This window comes from Epinephelus fuscoguttatus, linkage group LG15, assembly GCF_011397635.1.
Source record: "Epinephelus fuscoguttatus linkage group LG15, E.fuscoguttatus.final_Chr_v1".
Taxonomy (NCBI): domain Eukaryota; kingdom Metazoa; phylum Chordata; class Actinopteri; order Perciformes; family Serranidae; genus Epinephelus; species Epinephelus fuscoguttatus.
Window position 1 is genome coordinate 6,095,632 of NC_064766.1, and position 17,405 is coordinate 6,113,036.

At 41.6% G+C, this 17,405-nt stretch overlaps 1 protein-coding gene and 1 long non-coding RNA gene across 2 annotated transcripts; one reads left to right on the forward strand and one right to left on the reverse strand.

The window, feature by feature from the left end:
• The first annotated feature begins 1,336 nt into the window (after positions 1–1,336).
• LOC125902425 (uncharacterized) lies at positions 1,337–7,931 on the forward strand. The gene is made up of 3 exons (XR_007451094.1): positions 1,337–1,466; positions 1,581–1,684; positions 7,805–7,931. It is a non-coding gene; the product is annotated as an uncharacterized LOC125902425 (long non-coding RNA).
• Positions 4,315–17,163, reverse strand: lrrc53 (leucine rich repeat containing 53). Its single transcript, XM_049598744.1, has 9 exons — positions 17,045–17,163; positions 13,108–13,207; positions 11,006–11,134; positions 10,745–10,843; positions 10,358–10,533; positions 9,322–9,485; positions 9,009–9,198; positions 7,860–8,052; positions 4,315–6,934 (listed from the first exon to the last, which is right to left on the reverse strand). The coding sequence occupies exons 2-9, from the start codon at positions 13,112–13,114 to the stop codon at positions 4,545–4,547; spliced, it is 3,348 nt and encodes a 1,115-aa protein (XP_049454701.1). The 5' UTR covers positions 13,115–13,207; positions 17,045–17,163; the 3' UTR covers positions 4,315–4,544.
• Between the last annotated feature and the right edge of the window lie 242 nt (positions 17,164–17,405).

The following is a 17,405-nucleotide window of genomic DNA, read 5'->3' on the forward strand; positions in this document are numbered from 1 at the left end:
CACCTTCACCAGGCCACTTTGTCCTTTCATTTTTTACTTTAATTTGAATCCCTCAAAAACTATGTCCTTAATAGATTACCTTTCAATGTGTAATGGAAACCTCAAGTGTCAGGTAGGAGTGGAGTGATGTTATTCTCCTTAAGCTTTATCAGTTTAAAAGATCTGGACTGTCAAATATGTTTTGTGCACTTGTGTCACACACTATCTGGTTGCTTGTCCCTAAGTTATTCTAATGGGGAAATAAAACAAAAGGGATGGCAATTTAAAAAAGATTAACTTTAAAAGTTTAAATTCATTTAATTTGAAACTGAAATGCAATAACCTAACATCTTCTACATCGAGAGAAGATAAACAGGAATTATTCCTGTAAGTGATTTTTTATCCTAATAATATAAACATTACAAAGAACAATACATGTGACAAGCATTCCCATCTGCATAGCTGGACAAGGTCATGACACCAGATGTGGTAACCAGAAGAGAAACACAGAAGAGCTGGATCTTTATATTTTGACATGAAAATCATTCAGTCCTCTTACCTTAGTGCCAAGTGTGTTAAGGTCCAGACACACCAAACCAACATGAAAGAAGTAACGGCCTAACATCACCTGTGTCTCCCCCAAAAGTTACACATGAACACACTGTTATGCGCCTGTGTGAGAGAAAATATTCTTCACAGCAGGTCATCTGTATTCGTCATTCAATAAGGGAAACTAGAAGACATTGTTGATGTTAGTTAGCTAGTTAGCACATTTAAAACACTATCCAGAGTTAAAAACAGAATATTTACTGCACGTCAGTGAGCAAAGACAAAACCATCATTAAATGTTTCTGCCGAGGAGCTCAATGGCTGAAGAAAAATAATCTTACTTCATCTAAAAAGGTTTTTTCGATCTCAATTCCTTTTAAGGTTTGTTTACTTTCCTCACTTCTGTTTCTCTTCTTATACACTGAGCTGACCTGCCAGTCAGTGATTGCATTCACCCACAGGTTTGCCAGTTTATCATGCTGAATCAGCCGAAAAAGCCAAGCAGTCGGCTTGGTGTGTTAGGCCTTTATTCCTGAAATGATCCTGTAGATTACCTCTGACCCCAATTCTCAATATTTCAGACAGCGCCCTCTATGGAGCGAGATCTGATGAATGTGACAACCAACCCTGTTCTCCCCTACAGCCTCACTAGCACTGGGCTCCAAGTCTTGTTTTGATTGTGAGTCCTCATAAAAATGTTGGCTAAATTTGGTCTAGCCCCACTTTGTGCCTCATGTGTTAGCATTCCATTCGAGTTACAGAGCTCAGCATTCGTTTAACTGAAAGATAAATCCAAAATGAAAACCCAGGACGTCGTTTAACAGCACCTAGCACTTCTTCAAAGGTGTTTCCAGATCCCTTAAAGACTCAACTATCTGTTACTTTGGGAAACGCCTACAAAACCACTGGCACAACATTTAAACATCTTCAAATGTCAGGTAACATGAGCATCAGTGTCATGTCTCTCTTGTTATTGCCGTTATTAAGATTAAGAGCCACTGTGATGTATCCATGTGTTTATACTTTAAACAACAGGAGCTCCTTTCTTACAGCAATCCTCTTCTTGATGGTTGTTGGTCTGATTGACACTATCAGCCATTATGATTAATAATCAGCCACATCTGGTGCATAATGAAGAGCCAAGACTGCGCCAGAGGTGAGGGGACACTTCTGGTTCTGACGTGTGTATAAATCGCAAGTTCTTTATTTCCATTTTTCAGTGGAAACAAGGCGAGCATGGGTGTGGGGGTGAGTCAGAGCCCACCAGGCATTTCTTCTCCTACATTCACAACATTAGCATTTCACACACACATGCCTGGGGACACAGTTACATTATTGCTAACAATACAAGGTGTTGCTGTCCTGATGTCAGTGCAGGCTGGTATTTAGTTACATCAATCACTCATATTGCCTAACTTTGTTTATCTATGTTTTGTTTTCTCTGATAAAAAGGAGCTCCATACTTTAAGTGTGTCTATTCTCAACAAAACAGTCACATGCTGACCAGCACCACAGTCGGTATGGTTAAACGTTAATCTTCAACTGTTCAGGAAACCTTGTGCTCTGCAAAATATAGCACTTTTCTGTTTTTCCTCAGTGACAGCTGTATACATTTGACATTCTGATGTTTGAAAGATGATACCAAATATAAAAAATAACTGGTTTCATTCTATTCTGTCAGCCTTTCTTAAATACAATGAAATTAATATATCAGCCATTTTGTAAAAATAATGTGTTTAAGCAGAATTTGATTATTTTCTGCTTTAATTACATTTTGTGTCCAGAGAGTGCCATTTCAGTTCTGTTCATGTCATGAGTCAAAGCTTTCAGTTATAATGAACAGTCTGCCTGTGTGTCAGCAGGTACACACTGCCCCCCAATGGCAACAAGTGAGAACTGCAGCTATGCTCCTCAATCCAACTCATTACAGATCAGTGGTGTCAAATGTACGACCCAGGGGCCAGAACCAGCCCGCCAAAGGGTCCAGTCTGGCCCAATATTGATGCTTATGTGAAGGTTAAGAGGTGAAAAGTCTTAGGAGCAAGTTAAACAGTGAGTAGCCTACTTCATGTAAAATGCTGCTTCCAAGGCTTTTCCCCTCTGACCAGAGTACATCTCTCTGATTAACAATGAATACTTATTGTGGTCACATTTAAAGATATTAAACACTGTGCAAAATATTGTTAATCAGGAGCTTCAGTACAAAAGAATGTGTATCAGACTTCTGTCCTAAGAGAACATTGGTGGAACCCATAGACTGTAAAAGTAATAGATTTAGCTATTGTGACATCACCCATTGGCTCATGGAATCCCGTTCTGAAGCCTCAAGTTTGCCATTTTGGCTGTCACCACCTTGGTTTTTTTGGAGCCAGAAGTGACCATATGTGGGTGAGAGGCTAGAGTTGTGGAAGAGTGATGGGTGGATCTGACAGAGAAGTCAATGACACTATCTTCAGACAGCCTGTCACTCAAAGCTGTCTGCCCTTAAATATGCATAATTTTGATAAACATGTAAACGGGTGAGTTATATAAAAACTTACCCCCATACAGTTGTCATGAACAGGGAAATTTGTACCAGCTTTTGTACCAGGCTGTAAACATGCTGTAAAGTTGGGCATTTTAACAAGAGGGTCTGTGAGGACTGACTCGTTATTGGAACCAACCTCAAGTGACTGTTCAAAGAACTTCAGATCACAGTCTGTTGGTTTTACATAAGTTTTGCTTCCCCCTAGTGGCCAAAAAATCTATTGATGCAGCTTTGAGTAGCTGTCCGTAGCATTTTATCATCAACAAATCAATCATGAATTAAATGACGGTTGACTACTTTGTGTATTTGATGAATGGAAACCTTTTGGATTGCTTACACAAAGCAGAAAGAGATTGATGTTCTTTTATTTGTTTGCACGCTTTGCAACATGTAACACCTCAGCTTCTGAGAAATGTGGTCTCAACTCTGAGAATTGGGAGCACTCCTGGTGGAAAATATCTTCCTTATGATCTCATTAAATTCTACCAAGGTGGCACCATTGATTTGACAATGATACACTGATGTTAGGAATACTGCACACAGCACCCTGAAACAATAAAGGAAGGGTCAGTGTAACAAATAACAGTGACTCAGGGCTCTGACAGCAGAGGGTTGAGGAAACACCAGCTCTGGTGAAGACGCTCAGACAGTAAAGGTTTGGTACATGTAAACCGAACTGCTTGTTGGCAGCATTTAGAGGTCAGCAGTGTGACCAGTGAAACCCAACACACTGCAAACAGCCACCCTGGTGCCAAAACTGAAACCCAATCCAGCAGCGACATGTAGAAGCCTTGGAAACCTGCTACAATCAGCACAGAGGTCAAAGTTTCTGCTGTTTCAGTTTGTCTCCTGCTCAGGTTCATGTGCTGCCTTGATTACTGAACTGTAAGGATTATTTCTTAAAAGTCGGACTGTAAGTGTATTTCACAGCTCTTTTTTAATTTTGTCTCAGTTTTTTGGTGTTAAGGACTTCGGTGTGTCAGCACTGGTACTGAATATACTGTACTCAAGATTGACCACTTGGATCCAAAAATTCAATTTTAAACATTTTAGTCCAGTTAAGTCCAATTTTATCTCTGTGGGAATTTTTACATCATACCAAATAACAGCACCTGACAAACACTGTCATCAAGGTCCATTTAGTGGCTGTTCTTGAGCTTTCTTACCATATGATCTTCAGCAAATTAAGTTATCTTAAAACTGTTAATTTCACTTCATCTGCTGATGAAGGGCATGTGTTTAGTTCAAAGCCCTAGCACAGCTCCTAAATCCCTGAGGTGAGGTGAGATTTTTTTCAACTGCTGTTACAAAAGTCAACAATAAACTTTAAAACCCAAAAATAACACCAAACTCTTTTTACTCAGTGTTTATAATTAGAAAAATAAAACTACACCAAATATTTGTAAAACACCCAAAAATGACATTTACTTTAACTTAATTAAAACACTTCGATCACTAGAATGTCATTAATCGAATATGATATGAGTAGCTAGCGTATTTTCCTCTCCAGTGCTGTGGGTGGTCGGCTGGACATCTTCTCAGGAAGCACTAGCCTCAGCTTCCTCTTGGGGGAGGATCCTCCTTCCTCTGACAGGTACTCCTGCTGCAACAGTGCAGCAGCTGCAACTGCATCCCCTGTGGAGGATCCACTCTGTGTAGACATGCTGGGGGCAGTGACACCTGATACAGACACATCTGCTGCCTGCATGCTGCCTCCTGACAATCCTGCTGCAAGTCCCTCAGTTGAAGCACCACCCCCAGCTGACATATTGACTGTGGGCCCACCATGCACACGCCTGGTCTCTGTCTGGCTGTTATTGTTAGACAGATTCTCCACGGTGGTCACTAGTCCAGCCTGAGGGGTCACCCCAGACAAACCATCCACACTTGGATGTGCCTGGGTTGGAATAGTGAGGCTCTGATGTAGAACTTCCCCAGTCTGAAGGCCTGGTCCTTGGGCTGGATCAGATTTCAGTGTTGCTACAAGATGAGAGCTATCAGGGGGTGGCTTGCTCTGTGAAAAGGACTGCACAGGTGCAGAATTAACAGGTGGGTTTGCTGCTAAACTTGAGGTTACTCCTACAGGTAGGGAGGTATGAAGAGAAGAGGTATGTACTGCACTTGCTTGCAAAGGGTTGGCATGTACAGTATTAGTCAGAAGAGATGCAGCAGGAGAAGTGAGGCCTACCCCTGGTTGCCTGCTGAAGTTGTCTGGGACACCCCTTGGTGTCATGTTGGGCCCACTGATGGCTATGCTAGAAGCAGCTGGACCACTGGGGAACAGTGCATTAGATCCTGGAGCCATGGAGCTGAGCAAAAAATTCCCTCCTTGAAGAGAAAGGCTGCTGCCAGTCAGTTGTGAGCCTGCTGAACCAAGCAACGAGAGGTTGGCAGTGCGATTCCTGTCAGTGGCAGAGAGGGATAAGGGATGGTGCGAGGAAAGCTGAGCATTCCCCAGAACCAATCCAGCTCCCTGATGTGGGATACCCTGCAAGTTTTGTCCCTGTCCAATGACAAGGGCAGAGGCTGATTGGTCGACAGTATTGGTTACATCACCAGATTGGGAGTTTTCAAGGTGTGTATTCTCTCCCTGGTCACCTTCTGTACTTTCCTGCTCGCCTTTTTGCTGCTTAGAGGATGTTTTGTTTTTCTGTCCTCCTTCATCTTCGTCTTTCCTCTCTTCCTCACCATCCTCAGTCGATCCTTTAGTCTTGGACGATTTCTTCATTTTCTCACTGCTATCCTTTGTTTTCTTACCAGACTTTCCTTTCCCTTCCCTCTCTCCTCTTTCTTGTCCATCCTGCCTTTTATCTTTACTCTTCTTTGAGCCGCTTTTCTCTGAGTGGCCCTGCTCAGTTTTCCTTTTAGGATGGACTTTGCTTTTTCGTAGCGGGTTCAAGTTTAGTTTCACCTTCAGTAACCGGCTTGACTGGACTTTAGCTTTGTGTTTTCTTACTCTTCCTCTCTCCTTGTCTCCGGAGCTCTTTGCCTTTTCCTCCCTCTTGTCCTCGCCTTGACTGCGTCCTTGCTCTAGGGTTCCTAAACTCTCCAGGTCAAAAGTTACGTTTCTTGTTTCTCTTCTCAACTCTGTGTTCATCATCATATCAAACTGGTTGCGGTTAACATTCCTACCTGTGTCATTTGGTCTGTACTGAGAAGGGAAGCCATCACACAGAGCAGAGTCTTTCATGTTGGTATGAATCCTACCTTGTCTTGTGTTCTGCTCTGGTGGTCTGTATGTCCTGTGGCAGCTCTCGCAGTGTAGAGTCTCATGTCCTATGCTCTTGCCTTCCATGTCAGTTCTGTAGCTCTCACCCATTTCTCGGTTTGTTCTATAAGCAGCCAGAGTGTCTGTTCTTTGACTGAAGGTTTCTTTCCGTGGATGAGAGGAAGAGTTAGTGTTGCCATGAGAAAGAAGCTTGTTAGGAATGTCCCTGCTCAGTATTCCCTGCTGAGTCCTTAGCCTCCTCCTTTCCTCCTCATTCATCATCCTCATTCTCCTCTTCTCTCTTTCCTCTATCTCCATCCCTCCGTTCATCCTGTTGTTCCATCTCATCGGATTCATCTCTCTCTGTCCTTTGGTGCTACAGTCTGGGCACCTAAAATGGCCATTTTCATCAGTTCTGGACCCAAACTGGCCGCCATGGCCATCTGTCCTCATATCCAACATCATGGCTTCCCTGTCCCAAGGCTGGCTTCTATGTGCTTGCAGGAAGAGGTCCCTCCTCTTTTCACTAACATCTATGTGATTGACGTGGTGATTCACCACTGTGCTGCTCCCCTCTTCCACTTCACTTCGTCTTTCATTTTCTTTCAGTCTTTTCCTCTGTGAGACTTGATAGTAGATCAAGACCACCAGCAGGGTCACTCCAATGCCACCTGAAGCACCACAGGACGGAGAGGATTTTAATTAACCATATTCACAGTGTTATGTAGTGTTGTGTAGCAGGTTTTACATTACATATTGAGAGCCTGGGGAGAGCAGCATTTCTTTGTCATTTTGCATCAAATTCACTTCATAGGAATGAAATTGTAGCAGTCAGATGGTTCATTCACAACAGCAAAGTAAATCTGTAGAGGTATTGCATCAATCATATCAATTGTGTACAAGCATCTTATTCCACTTAACCCTGTCCTACAAGACTACGAGTAGCTCCACATAGGTGACATAGTGTAAAGTCAGTTGTGAGATATGAGTGAGCAATAGGTTTCCCTAAATTAAATCAATTTAATCATTAGTATCTGAGCTGGCTAGCCTGCTAATTGGTGGTTAGCAAGTTAGCTGGCTCAGCAAGGTGCTTTGTTTTATAAGCTAACTTGTATGTTACTATTCAGCACCCCTGCTAGCTCACCAACCAGCCTGTTGACCAGTTAAACAATTAGTAAGTATATACAGTTATCTGCACCATATGATTATATCCCATGCAACTTCAACCTGTTTATTGCAGCCACTGTTGACATTATAAGCCAATGTTATGGTCACACATAACAGCTAGCAATTGCAAACACACAAATGTTAACCACCGCACAACCCACGTGTCTGAGGCCCCAGGAAGTGTGCCAGGCTTTGAAGCCAATTTTCTTAATGGGCAAACAGTGTATTTAAACTGTAATGTGATGCCATTTTCTTTCTTTTTCCCATAGACTAATATGGCGAAAGAGAGGATAGCAAAAAATTATGTCTTCAAAGTTTTCTGGGCTGATGTTATTTCTAATCTACTAATCCAATTTTCTTCAACTTTTTTTCAGATTGATTCATCAGTGACATCACGGCACAACTTCAAGTGTTTTATATCATTCTCACCAATGAAGCAGATGACTGCAGTGATGGCCAGATCTCGAGCATACCGTTGAGGTGTCACGCTGCCTCTTGCCTCTATCTGCACTGTGATGTTCTGATTGGATGGGACACAGTTGGCCTCAGTCAGCTCCAGCACTGTGGTTACTGCTGGGTTGTCAGCACTCACACACACCATCCTACGGCCATTATAGAGGGTCTGATAGCAGCGAGGGGGAAGAGGTCTGGTTTAAGTTAGCTGGTCTTGAACTGATCATTTTCTCCTTAAAATAACTGAAGGATATGTCCTGTAAGATCTCTTAAGTTGCAGGTCTATTTTCAATTGTTTCCTATACAGTTTTACCTAGGGATAGACCGATATGGATTTTTTAGGGCCGATGCCGATACCGTTTTTTTTCCATCACCCTTAGCCGATGACCGATTATGGACTGCCGATTTTCTTGAGCTGATATTTGGGGCCGATACTGCTTTTGCTCCCTCAATTTACATAAAAAAAAATGACACAATGATAACAAATATTACAGGTCTCAAGTTTAAAATAAGAAACATTTACTGAACAGTAAAAAATACTAAAACAAGATGGAAAGTTGAGATAGAACAGGTAGAATATTATCATTATTATCATTATTATTATTATTATTATTATTATTATTATTATTATTATTATACATTCAAATGTATGAATCCAGTAGGATTCAACAGCTTTGTTCAACTTAACCACATACTTTCAAATGAAAAAAAGTGCCAGGGAAAAATAAATCCGCGAACCCATGCGTGTATTGGCCGATGCCGATACAAGTAAAAAACTCAAATATCGGCCCGATATATCGGCCGGCCGATGTATCGGTCTATCCTTAGTTTTACCAAGTTTGAGGATTTTTTTTTTTAAGAAACAAATGACAGAACTTTGAAAAGACTGAACAGTAAGCCAGTATAAGGAAACTGTCACTTGATTCAAAACAGAATGTACTGTAATCACTTTTTCACATAATATCATTTTACATTTTTTTCCACCTGGGGAATATAGTACTGGTATAATTTGCAATCACCACATAAAATATGTTTCTGCTCTTTTTTATGACTTCAATCTTTTATTTTAATACAGCAGTTCCTGAAACCTGGAGATGTGTACATGTTGAAAAAGAACTTGCGCACCTTGTCGGGTTGTTGTATGAAGGTAGACAGGAAGGCAGCCAGTTCCAGCAGCTGACAGGAGCAGTTCCATGAGTTGAGGTCCAGGTTTAGGTTTGTCAGCCAGCTGAGGTAGGAAAAAGCCTCGGCAGGAGCAGAACTCAGACGGTTTCTGGACAGATCCAGAGACTGCAGGCTCGCCAACCCACTGAAGCTAAGATCAGGATATTTATTGTATTATATACTGTGTATAAAACTGTGAAGTGTAAACTGTGCACTCTGTGCAATATATTATGAAAAACAAGGTGTAAAAAGGAAGATTATATAGAACACTAACCTGGTTCTATGCAGATGATCTATCAGGTTATCTGACAGATCAAGACTCTCCAGATCTCTGAGATCATTCAGAGGGAAGGAAGCAGAGTCCAAACTGGTGAGCAGATTTCCCTCTAGTTTCAGGCTCCGCAATGCCTTGCTACCTTTAAACCAGCCACCTTGAACCTGCACACAGGGAATCATCAGAAAGTCGGAGGAAAAGGTACAGGCATTATTATGTCCCACAGAGTACTCAAAGCTGCTTTATATACGTACAAATGCATGTAGTTCTTTCAACCCAGTAGCCAATGTTGGCATTGCACATTTCATATGTATGATGTATAGTTCAGATTACATGTATATGAGCATAGTTTCTTATGCTGTAGAGGAGGGGATGGTGGGTGGCGTGATATGACAGAGAGCAGCAGACAACTGCTTGAGACCAACAAAAGTGTGTGTGTGTGTGTGTGTGTGTGTGTGTGTGTGTGTGTGTGTGTGTGTGTGTGTGTGTGTGTGTGTTTTAAAATTATTCTTTGGACTTTTTGCAGTCATTATATAACACCCAGCAAAGGGCCACGTGTTGGAAGTGAAGCGCTGCAAAGGCCTATATGGGGTGCACAATCTACCAATTAGGCCAGAGGGCGCCCCATAAGCAGGTGTTTTTTAACAATCTGGGACATGTCCAGCTGTATTTTTTAACAACAAAACTGGTATTTTAAGCCAAAATAGGATGTTTTCCTAAACCTAACCTTATGTGCCTAAACCTTAATTAAAACATTAAGTTTAAACAAATATGAAACAGCAGATATGAAACGTAGAAATGTAACAGATATGTACAAAGCCAACATTTATTCCAGCGACTGGGTTGGTTCTTTCTCAGTACAAGAAGCTAAACTTAACATCTCCTGTGTGGGTTTCACTCATCATGACTGTGGTAATAGAATGATATGTCACCCATTGGATCACCTAAATTCTTTAAATCAAAAATACAGCAACCTGCTAAAAAAAAGTCTACTTCAAATATCTTCTTAAATTCTTTCCCCTGAAGATGTACCCACCATGCTGATGAGGTTGTGACCAAGGGCAAGGACTTCTAGCCGGGCTAGATTGGTCAGAGCTCCCCCCTGTAGGGCCTGACTGGTCAGGAGGTTGTGGTCCAGCAGTAAGGTGTGGAGGAATGGCAGGTTTCTGAAGGACTGTTCACCCAGAACTGAGATATGGTTATGACTCAAACCTGGAAGATAGACAGATATATTTTTAGTTTCCACTTGCAGCCTTATAAAACCACTATGTGTAGAATTTCCCTCCTGGTGGGTGAATCTGGCAAGCAGCTACCTTGTTGTTATCTGCCCATTCTCCTCTTCCTAAGAATAACTGTAAAATCAACAACCCTGCACACTGGCGAGCACACACACAGACACTAACACGCAGAGGTAGTGACTGACCTATGACTGTAATGTTGCTGAGGTCAGACAGGGAGGCAGGCTGAACTGTGGAGATGGAACCTTCTGTTAGCAGCAGGGCCTGGGTCGTGTCTGGAGCCTCTGGTCACACACACAGTCAACACATATAGTACAGTGCTGAACATGAAGTCTCATGGGTAATATGCTTTAAAGGTTGTCATATTACTGCAATGTGTGCAGGGGTTGTTTAGACAGGATGCATAAAACACAAAAGCTGTCTTTTACTGTAAGTTTGAGTGTTACCAATAATATGAGCCAGTCTGTGACAGATGAGGGCATCTTCAGAACAAACTACACAGGAAGCAGGGCATGATGGGACAGGGGTCACACGCTGGGCTCTGATGACTGTCAACAGCAACATCAGCAAAATACCTGCAGACAAATTCACATTTTCTGCAAATTAAAACTGTTTGAAAAATAACAGACTGGAAATTAGCAAAAGAAAACCTTCTTAATGGTGTCAATGCACCAAACTAGTTTGCAGTGTTACTTCAGGTAATTACTGTATAATAATGTCCCTAAACACTGGGTACACTCTTTTTCTGTTAAACAACAGTACAGAAAACCATGGGAGTCAAAGATAAGCCTTCTGGAACTTTATGTGCCATTCCTCTCAATTTACACACAACATGACTGGCTAGCAACAGCAACAACACTCGTTCTCACTTAAAACTCTTCTTCTGTCTAAATCTTCAGTTTCTCAACTACGTCAGGCAACATACGTCACTGTTAAAGGTGCAACTTGTAATGCCAGGCCACATGCTTCAGACTAATGGGGGGGACAGCATTTCACCTCCGAGCCAACTGCAGGGCAAGAATTTGCAAAATTTGACCAAACCGCTGAAACTCTGAGATCCAGTTAAATAACACTGCTATCTAATGATCTTCACATGCGGCATCGGCCTATAGTTTACCTTATAACTTGCTTTGCTCAGTTTTGGCAAGACCATAGTATCAAGAAACAACCACATCAAAACCATTTGGAACCTTTTTCTGTATGGTTTGTGTTGTCATTTGTTGCACCGTCTGTGCTTTGTGTTTCTCTGCCTCTTCAACAGTCTTTGCCTGAAAACAATAGATATTGGGTTTACAGATTATATAACCTTGGATTATCTGGTTCTGGACATATTTTGGCTTTGACCAGCACCTGGACTGAGACGATTTAAGATCAGACTTGAGTGAATGATGAAAGGTAAACCTGCAAGCCAGCTTAGTCTAGCTATCTTAGCTTGGCTGTATACAAGCTTGAAGTGGCACAACCACACCAGTGCAGAGTGCACCAGGATTGAGTCCTAAAACCCGGAAATGATGTAGCATTATGGTTAGACACCTGAAATAATGTATGTGGTTCACACAAGCAAGAGACTTTCACTTTTTTTTGAATGACATAAAAAATGTCAGTAAATACCCCACTCGGCAGTTATGAGACTACAAGACATCATCACATCGCACCACGCCAAACATGGCTTTACAGTCTCGTTATGGTGGCAATGGTGGGTCATGTGACCGTAGTGTAGTTTGTTTATTAGCCTATCATTGGCTTTTTACTTCTGGAGGTGGCATTTAGGATTCAAAAATCATAAAAGTGGTGTTCATTTGTGAAGATTATCTTGCTGAACAAAATGTGTAAGTATCATGAATGTTTGTTTGCCAAAGAGCTGATTTTCTGCAATAATCCAGAGTCCAATGGAAAAATTCCACAGGCTTTTTGATGGGAGAACCAGTGCATTGGCCTACAGAAAAACATCATCCCTGGAGCACTCTGTTGTGGATTTCTGACCTCTGATCGTCTGAACTGGGATATATATTCTTGGTCTGGATTGTGAACACAAACCTTGACCAAACAGGACTGGTGAGCCTGCTGGCTAGCTAGGCCTGGTTAGCTTGGTTTGGCTACATCTGGCCCCCACCTCTGTCGAAATGGGTAGCAACTGTGAACTTTGGAGGAAAAAGTCTAGGACATAAAAAGATCATTGAACTTTATGTCTGGGGAAAACACAGGTGTCTCGAAACAAAAACTAATGCTGGACTTGACTTCTTTGTCCTTTCATGTTGGACTGAGGGCATACTGGGAGCTACAATGACTCACTGTTGCCTCTCAAGGTACACATGGTATTAGCCTATAAGACAGAACAGGCCTGGGTTGGCTGATTTGATTGTTACTTCTTAAAATCGTCTTGATAATGTTAGTTCATGATTTGAATGTTTTAAACAAAAATTCTGGCCACATCTTACATATTCCACCTTACAATATGTCCCACAATATTATTTCACATTTAGTGTCTTACAGTCTTATTTGTTTATCGTGAAACTGATAATGGGAATCCATTGTGTGTGGTACTTACTGGTCATGTTGTGTTACAGTCAAGGTAACATGGTGATGAGGTAGCATCTCTTTCATAGGGCAGTAACTTGATACAGCTGCATCACTGTCATGATCATCATCTGTTAGGCCAATTAAAACATATCATCACATTTTTGGAATTACATCATAATCATGTATCACGTCTCTTCAGCTCTGTGCAGGTGAGAGTAGACTCCAGCCCCCCAGGACCCTATATTCATTATATTCATTCATTATATTCATGTCCTTTGTCCATAGATTGAAAACAGCACTTATTACAATTATCGCCAGTGGCACTGCTTGTGCTTTTGGCTTTGGGTTCTGTCCTCTTGACCACAGTGACATTTGGTTGCGAGTGATTTGCAAAAACCTCTCTTGCCCAAAATTGTTACAATAACCAATTTTTTCTTCTTTTTCTTCAAGCCCTCTAATTTTGTGACAGGGGTGTTTTTGTCCAGAAAATTATACATCTATGTTCCATGTTTACAAAACATACAAAACATGTCACGGGCCATTATCATAAATAATCTTGGCTCAGAATAGGCACAAGTGCAGTAACATTGAAGAAAAGATTGTGATGTCTGTCATTTTCACATGTGAATTTAGTTTGTAAAGATTAAAAGAAACTGAATTTAACTCTTCATCTTATTGCTTAGGCCAGTCAGAAACCTCACTGTGTCCTTGCACCAAAGTTTGCGAACCTCTCTGATGACTCGCCAGTGAGCCAGTTGTCATGTTTGTTCACTGTTTATTCTGAGTTGCTAGGCAAACAAACAGTGATAAATGTGTTGGCAATGAACTGACGTGACGCATGTGTGTGTGTGCGTGTGTGTGTGGTATCATTAGGGGAGGTGAAGGTTGTCCCAAGAGGATGCTGACTGATGGATGACAGCCAGACTTTGTAGCAGAATGAGGCCTATCATGTTTCTGCTAAAGCTCTTTTCCTAATGGACTTTCCTCTGGTGAGCTGTCCTCCGATGAACAAATATGAGTCACTCCACAATGGTTATGTTTTCGTAGAGTCCATAAATCAGAGTAGGTCAACAGAATGTGAACATGACTGACCAGAGAACAGAGTATGATGATGTTATATGCTGACAGACTTTGAGCAATTTCACCTCAAATGACAAGAAGAATTTGAGTAATAATTGCTGCATACAGTGACATACAGCTTGCACTTAAACCTGCAGCACTAAGTAGTTAAGTATTTGAGAGCATTTTAAGCATTTTTTTTTTTTTACATATTTGTGAATTGAATCAAGTGTGGGATTTTTTTGCATGTCTTTTTTATCAGTTTGTGTTTCTGTCAGACATTTTGCAGGTGAAGTCCAGGAGCCCCTTGGGCCCCTGGGCCTGTGCCTGTACAGCGTTTGAGCCAAGACTGCATGACTGTGTGTTTATGCTCTCATCAACCCTCAATATAAAATCATAATCAGCAGTTTCCAACAAAAAAATCTCTGATAGCTCTGCTTAGCTCCGAATGACAGAAAGTTAGCAACTAGATGTGAAGAAAGTGGAACTTCACACTTGGTGGCTGTATTTCTGAGGACCTAAGGAGTGTTGAGTGCAAGTTCTTAAGATCTACAAGACATATTTATTAGTAATGTGTCTGTGTCTGTAATGCATCATGGAATCCAACGCACTCTCTGTCGTTCACTAAGGTACATCCAACAACAGATGATGAAAGAGACTCCTGATGGTACATTGTAGCAAACTCAAACATTTCAAGCTTTAGTGGTGTAACTTAAGGAATTAATGCTTTTGTCACCGCAAATAGCCATCCTCGACTTTACTGAGTCCATGAAATGTTTGTGCGGGCTTTAGCACCCAAATAATGCATATGCTCTACCATTGTTAGGGAACGAAACTATGTAATAGTAGTTGTATTGCTTAAGACCCAAGGAAGTGCAGTGTCCAGCCAAAAGTTGTTTTGATGAGTGGTTCTCAAGAAGCTGCGATGCTGTGTACCAGAGGACAAACGGGTACCGCACTATAGTGAAGCTAAAGAGATAGAAATTTTACTCAGGAGCTGAGACCAAACCTGAGCCAAAAGGGAACTTATTACCAGTGGAGATCACTACTGTGCAGGCTTTTGCTCCAAATGACGTCACCAATTTGAGATGGCAGTAGCAGTATCCAGGATATTTCGGCCTTATTTTTGTACAAAGGGGATAAGTGGAGACACATCATCCAGCTTTTCATACAGTCTATAGTTGGTACCCATTTGATGTGTTCATCTAAAGCTACCTGCAGTGGTAGTGTTGACAGCATGGGTGTATAAAGGGAACTGGATACAGTGTTGGAGGTGAGGCCCCATTTATTCCTATGAAAGTTGCTCAGTAGAGCATGAGACCAGTGGTTCAAACTGGTTCAAAATGGTTCAGCTGACACGTATAACATTTCCCAGATGATCTGCACTGCCTCTGCACTGTGTGGCCCATAAAGCGGACTTCCGCTGGCTGAGCTGGCTACTTCCAGCTGAGCACTTCTCTAACTTGAATAAGGACAAAATGATTAGATTGTGTGGCTCTTCTAGACTTTCCAAATGTTATTTGACTGAATGGATCAAACCCTGATTGTGAAACGAGTCATCCTGGAGAAGGGGCACAGGGCATCACGTGACGGGGTAATTACACTGTTTGATCACTATGAAAATTAGCTTCAAAGCCTAGTGCATGTCCTGGGGGCCCAAGTGGAGCCAAAAAAGTTGAACTACCGCTTGTAAAATCGCTCAGATGATAAGCATTGCTTTCACACTGTGTGGTCCATTAAGCAGGCGCATTAGAGACTCTTGCTGCCTGAGCCAGCTACCTCTTATTGAAAGCTCCATTAACTTGAATGGACACAAAATGATTCGATCTTGCAGGTTTTCTAGACTTTCCATATGTTATCAGACTGAATGGATTCAATCCTAAACGTGAAACTAGTCATTTCAGAGGGGTTGTACCACTCAATAAAGGTATCCACTGATTTACAGACGTCTCTTTCACAATGTAAGTCTAGGGGGAAAAGTCTTTCAGGGCCTAATGGCATTACATGACAATTTACACTGTTGGGTCACTACAAAAATTGGCCTCAAAGCCCAGCACACTTCCTGGGAGCCTATTTGACTGTAGTTCATCAGTGTGTCTGTTCTGACTGGTTTACATCAAGGCTGACTTAACCAACTAGGGAGGCCACCCCATTTGTTTAAGGACAGGCACACATAATATAAAATTATATTTAAGGTATTAGGAGACGGGGTAAAAATGCATGACCCACCTTAAAGTGATTAGCATTTTTATGTTTTATCATGCTTTTGTATGTGTAATACCATACAAACAAAGTGATTTCCACACAAACAAACTTTCAAGCCCCTGAGGGTCTGGGCCCTTACTTACATTATTTTACCTACTTACTTTGCCTGGTTGGTAATCCAGGTTTGGTCTGAGCTGAGAAATCCTTGTCAGTTAATGAACTAATAACTCACCTCAAACCATTTCATTACAGTGGATTTCACTCAGGCACTTACTGTGTGAGCCATGAGATGTTTTAGATGTCATCTTAATCTGTAAGCCATAAGATTTAAATGTTATTTTTTTTCCTCCATATTTTCAGTCTTTGGCCCATCAAAAACTATTGCCTCACTCTGTGATTCATTCAGTCCATTGTAACCCACTAGCTGACTGATCCCCAGCATCACCTAATCATCATCTCCCTCAATCCTGCAAGCAAGTGACTAGACAGTTAAAATAGTTTAAGAGGAGCAACTATACTCACAGCTGATTAACATTCACCATACCAAAGAGAGAACCAACTGCCTGTGAGGACTTTTTTTTCCTGCAATGTCATTTTTGTGCTTCCTGTCTGAGTTTAGTTTATGAACATCTGCACACCTAAAGCAAAGTAATAATGATTAGAGTGCAAGATCATTTAAAAACCCATTACACACTGCTTACCTGATGACTAGAACCCAAAGATCCACCCGTGTTGATGGTATGGCACACTCCACCGACATGTTAATCCATAAGAATGATCCGTACCACCGTGAGACTCTCTAGAGCTGGGGGAGTTCAGCTGAGCTCCATCATTTACTGGTTGCCACAGTGCTGTAGCAAATACTGTGTAACTGTGTGTGTCTGGCTTAAGTTACCTGGCCTTCTCTGGCGCATGCTCAATAGAGCCGGCTGTCACCTGAGAAGCACAGATGTCATGTCTGACTCAGTTTGGTGTCAGAAATTAGCATTTAATTTTACTCTCTCACCTTACTGCCTTTTCCCCAAATGTCAGTATTGTTTATTAGGACTGTCACAAAGATTC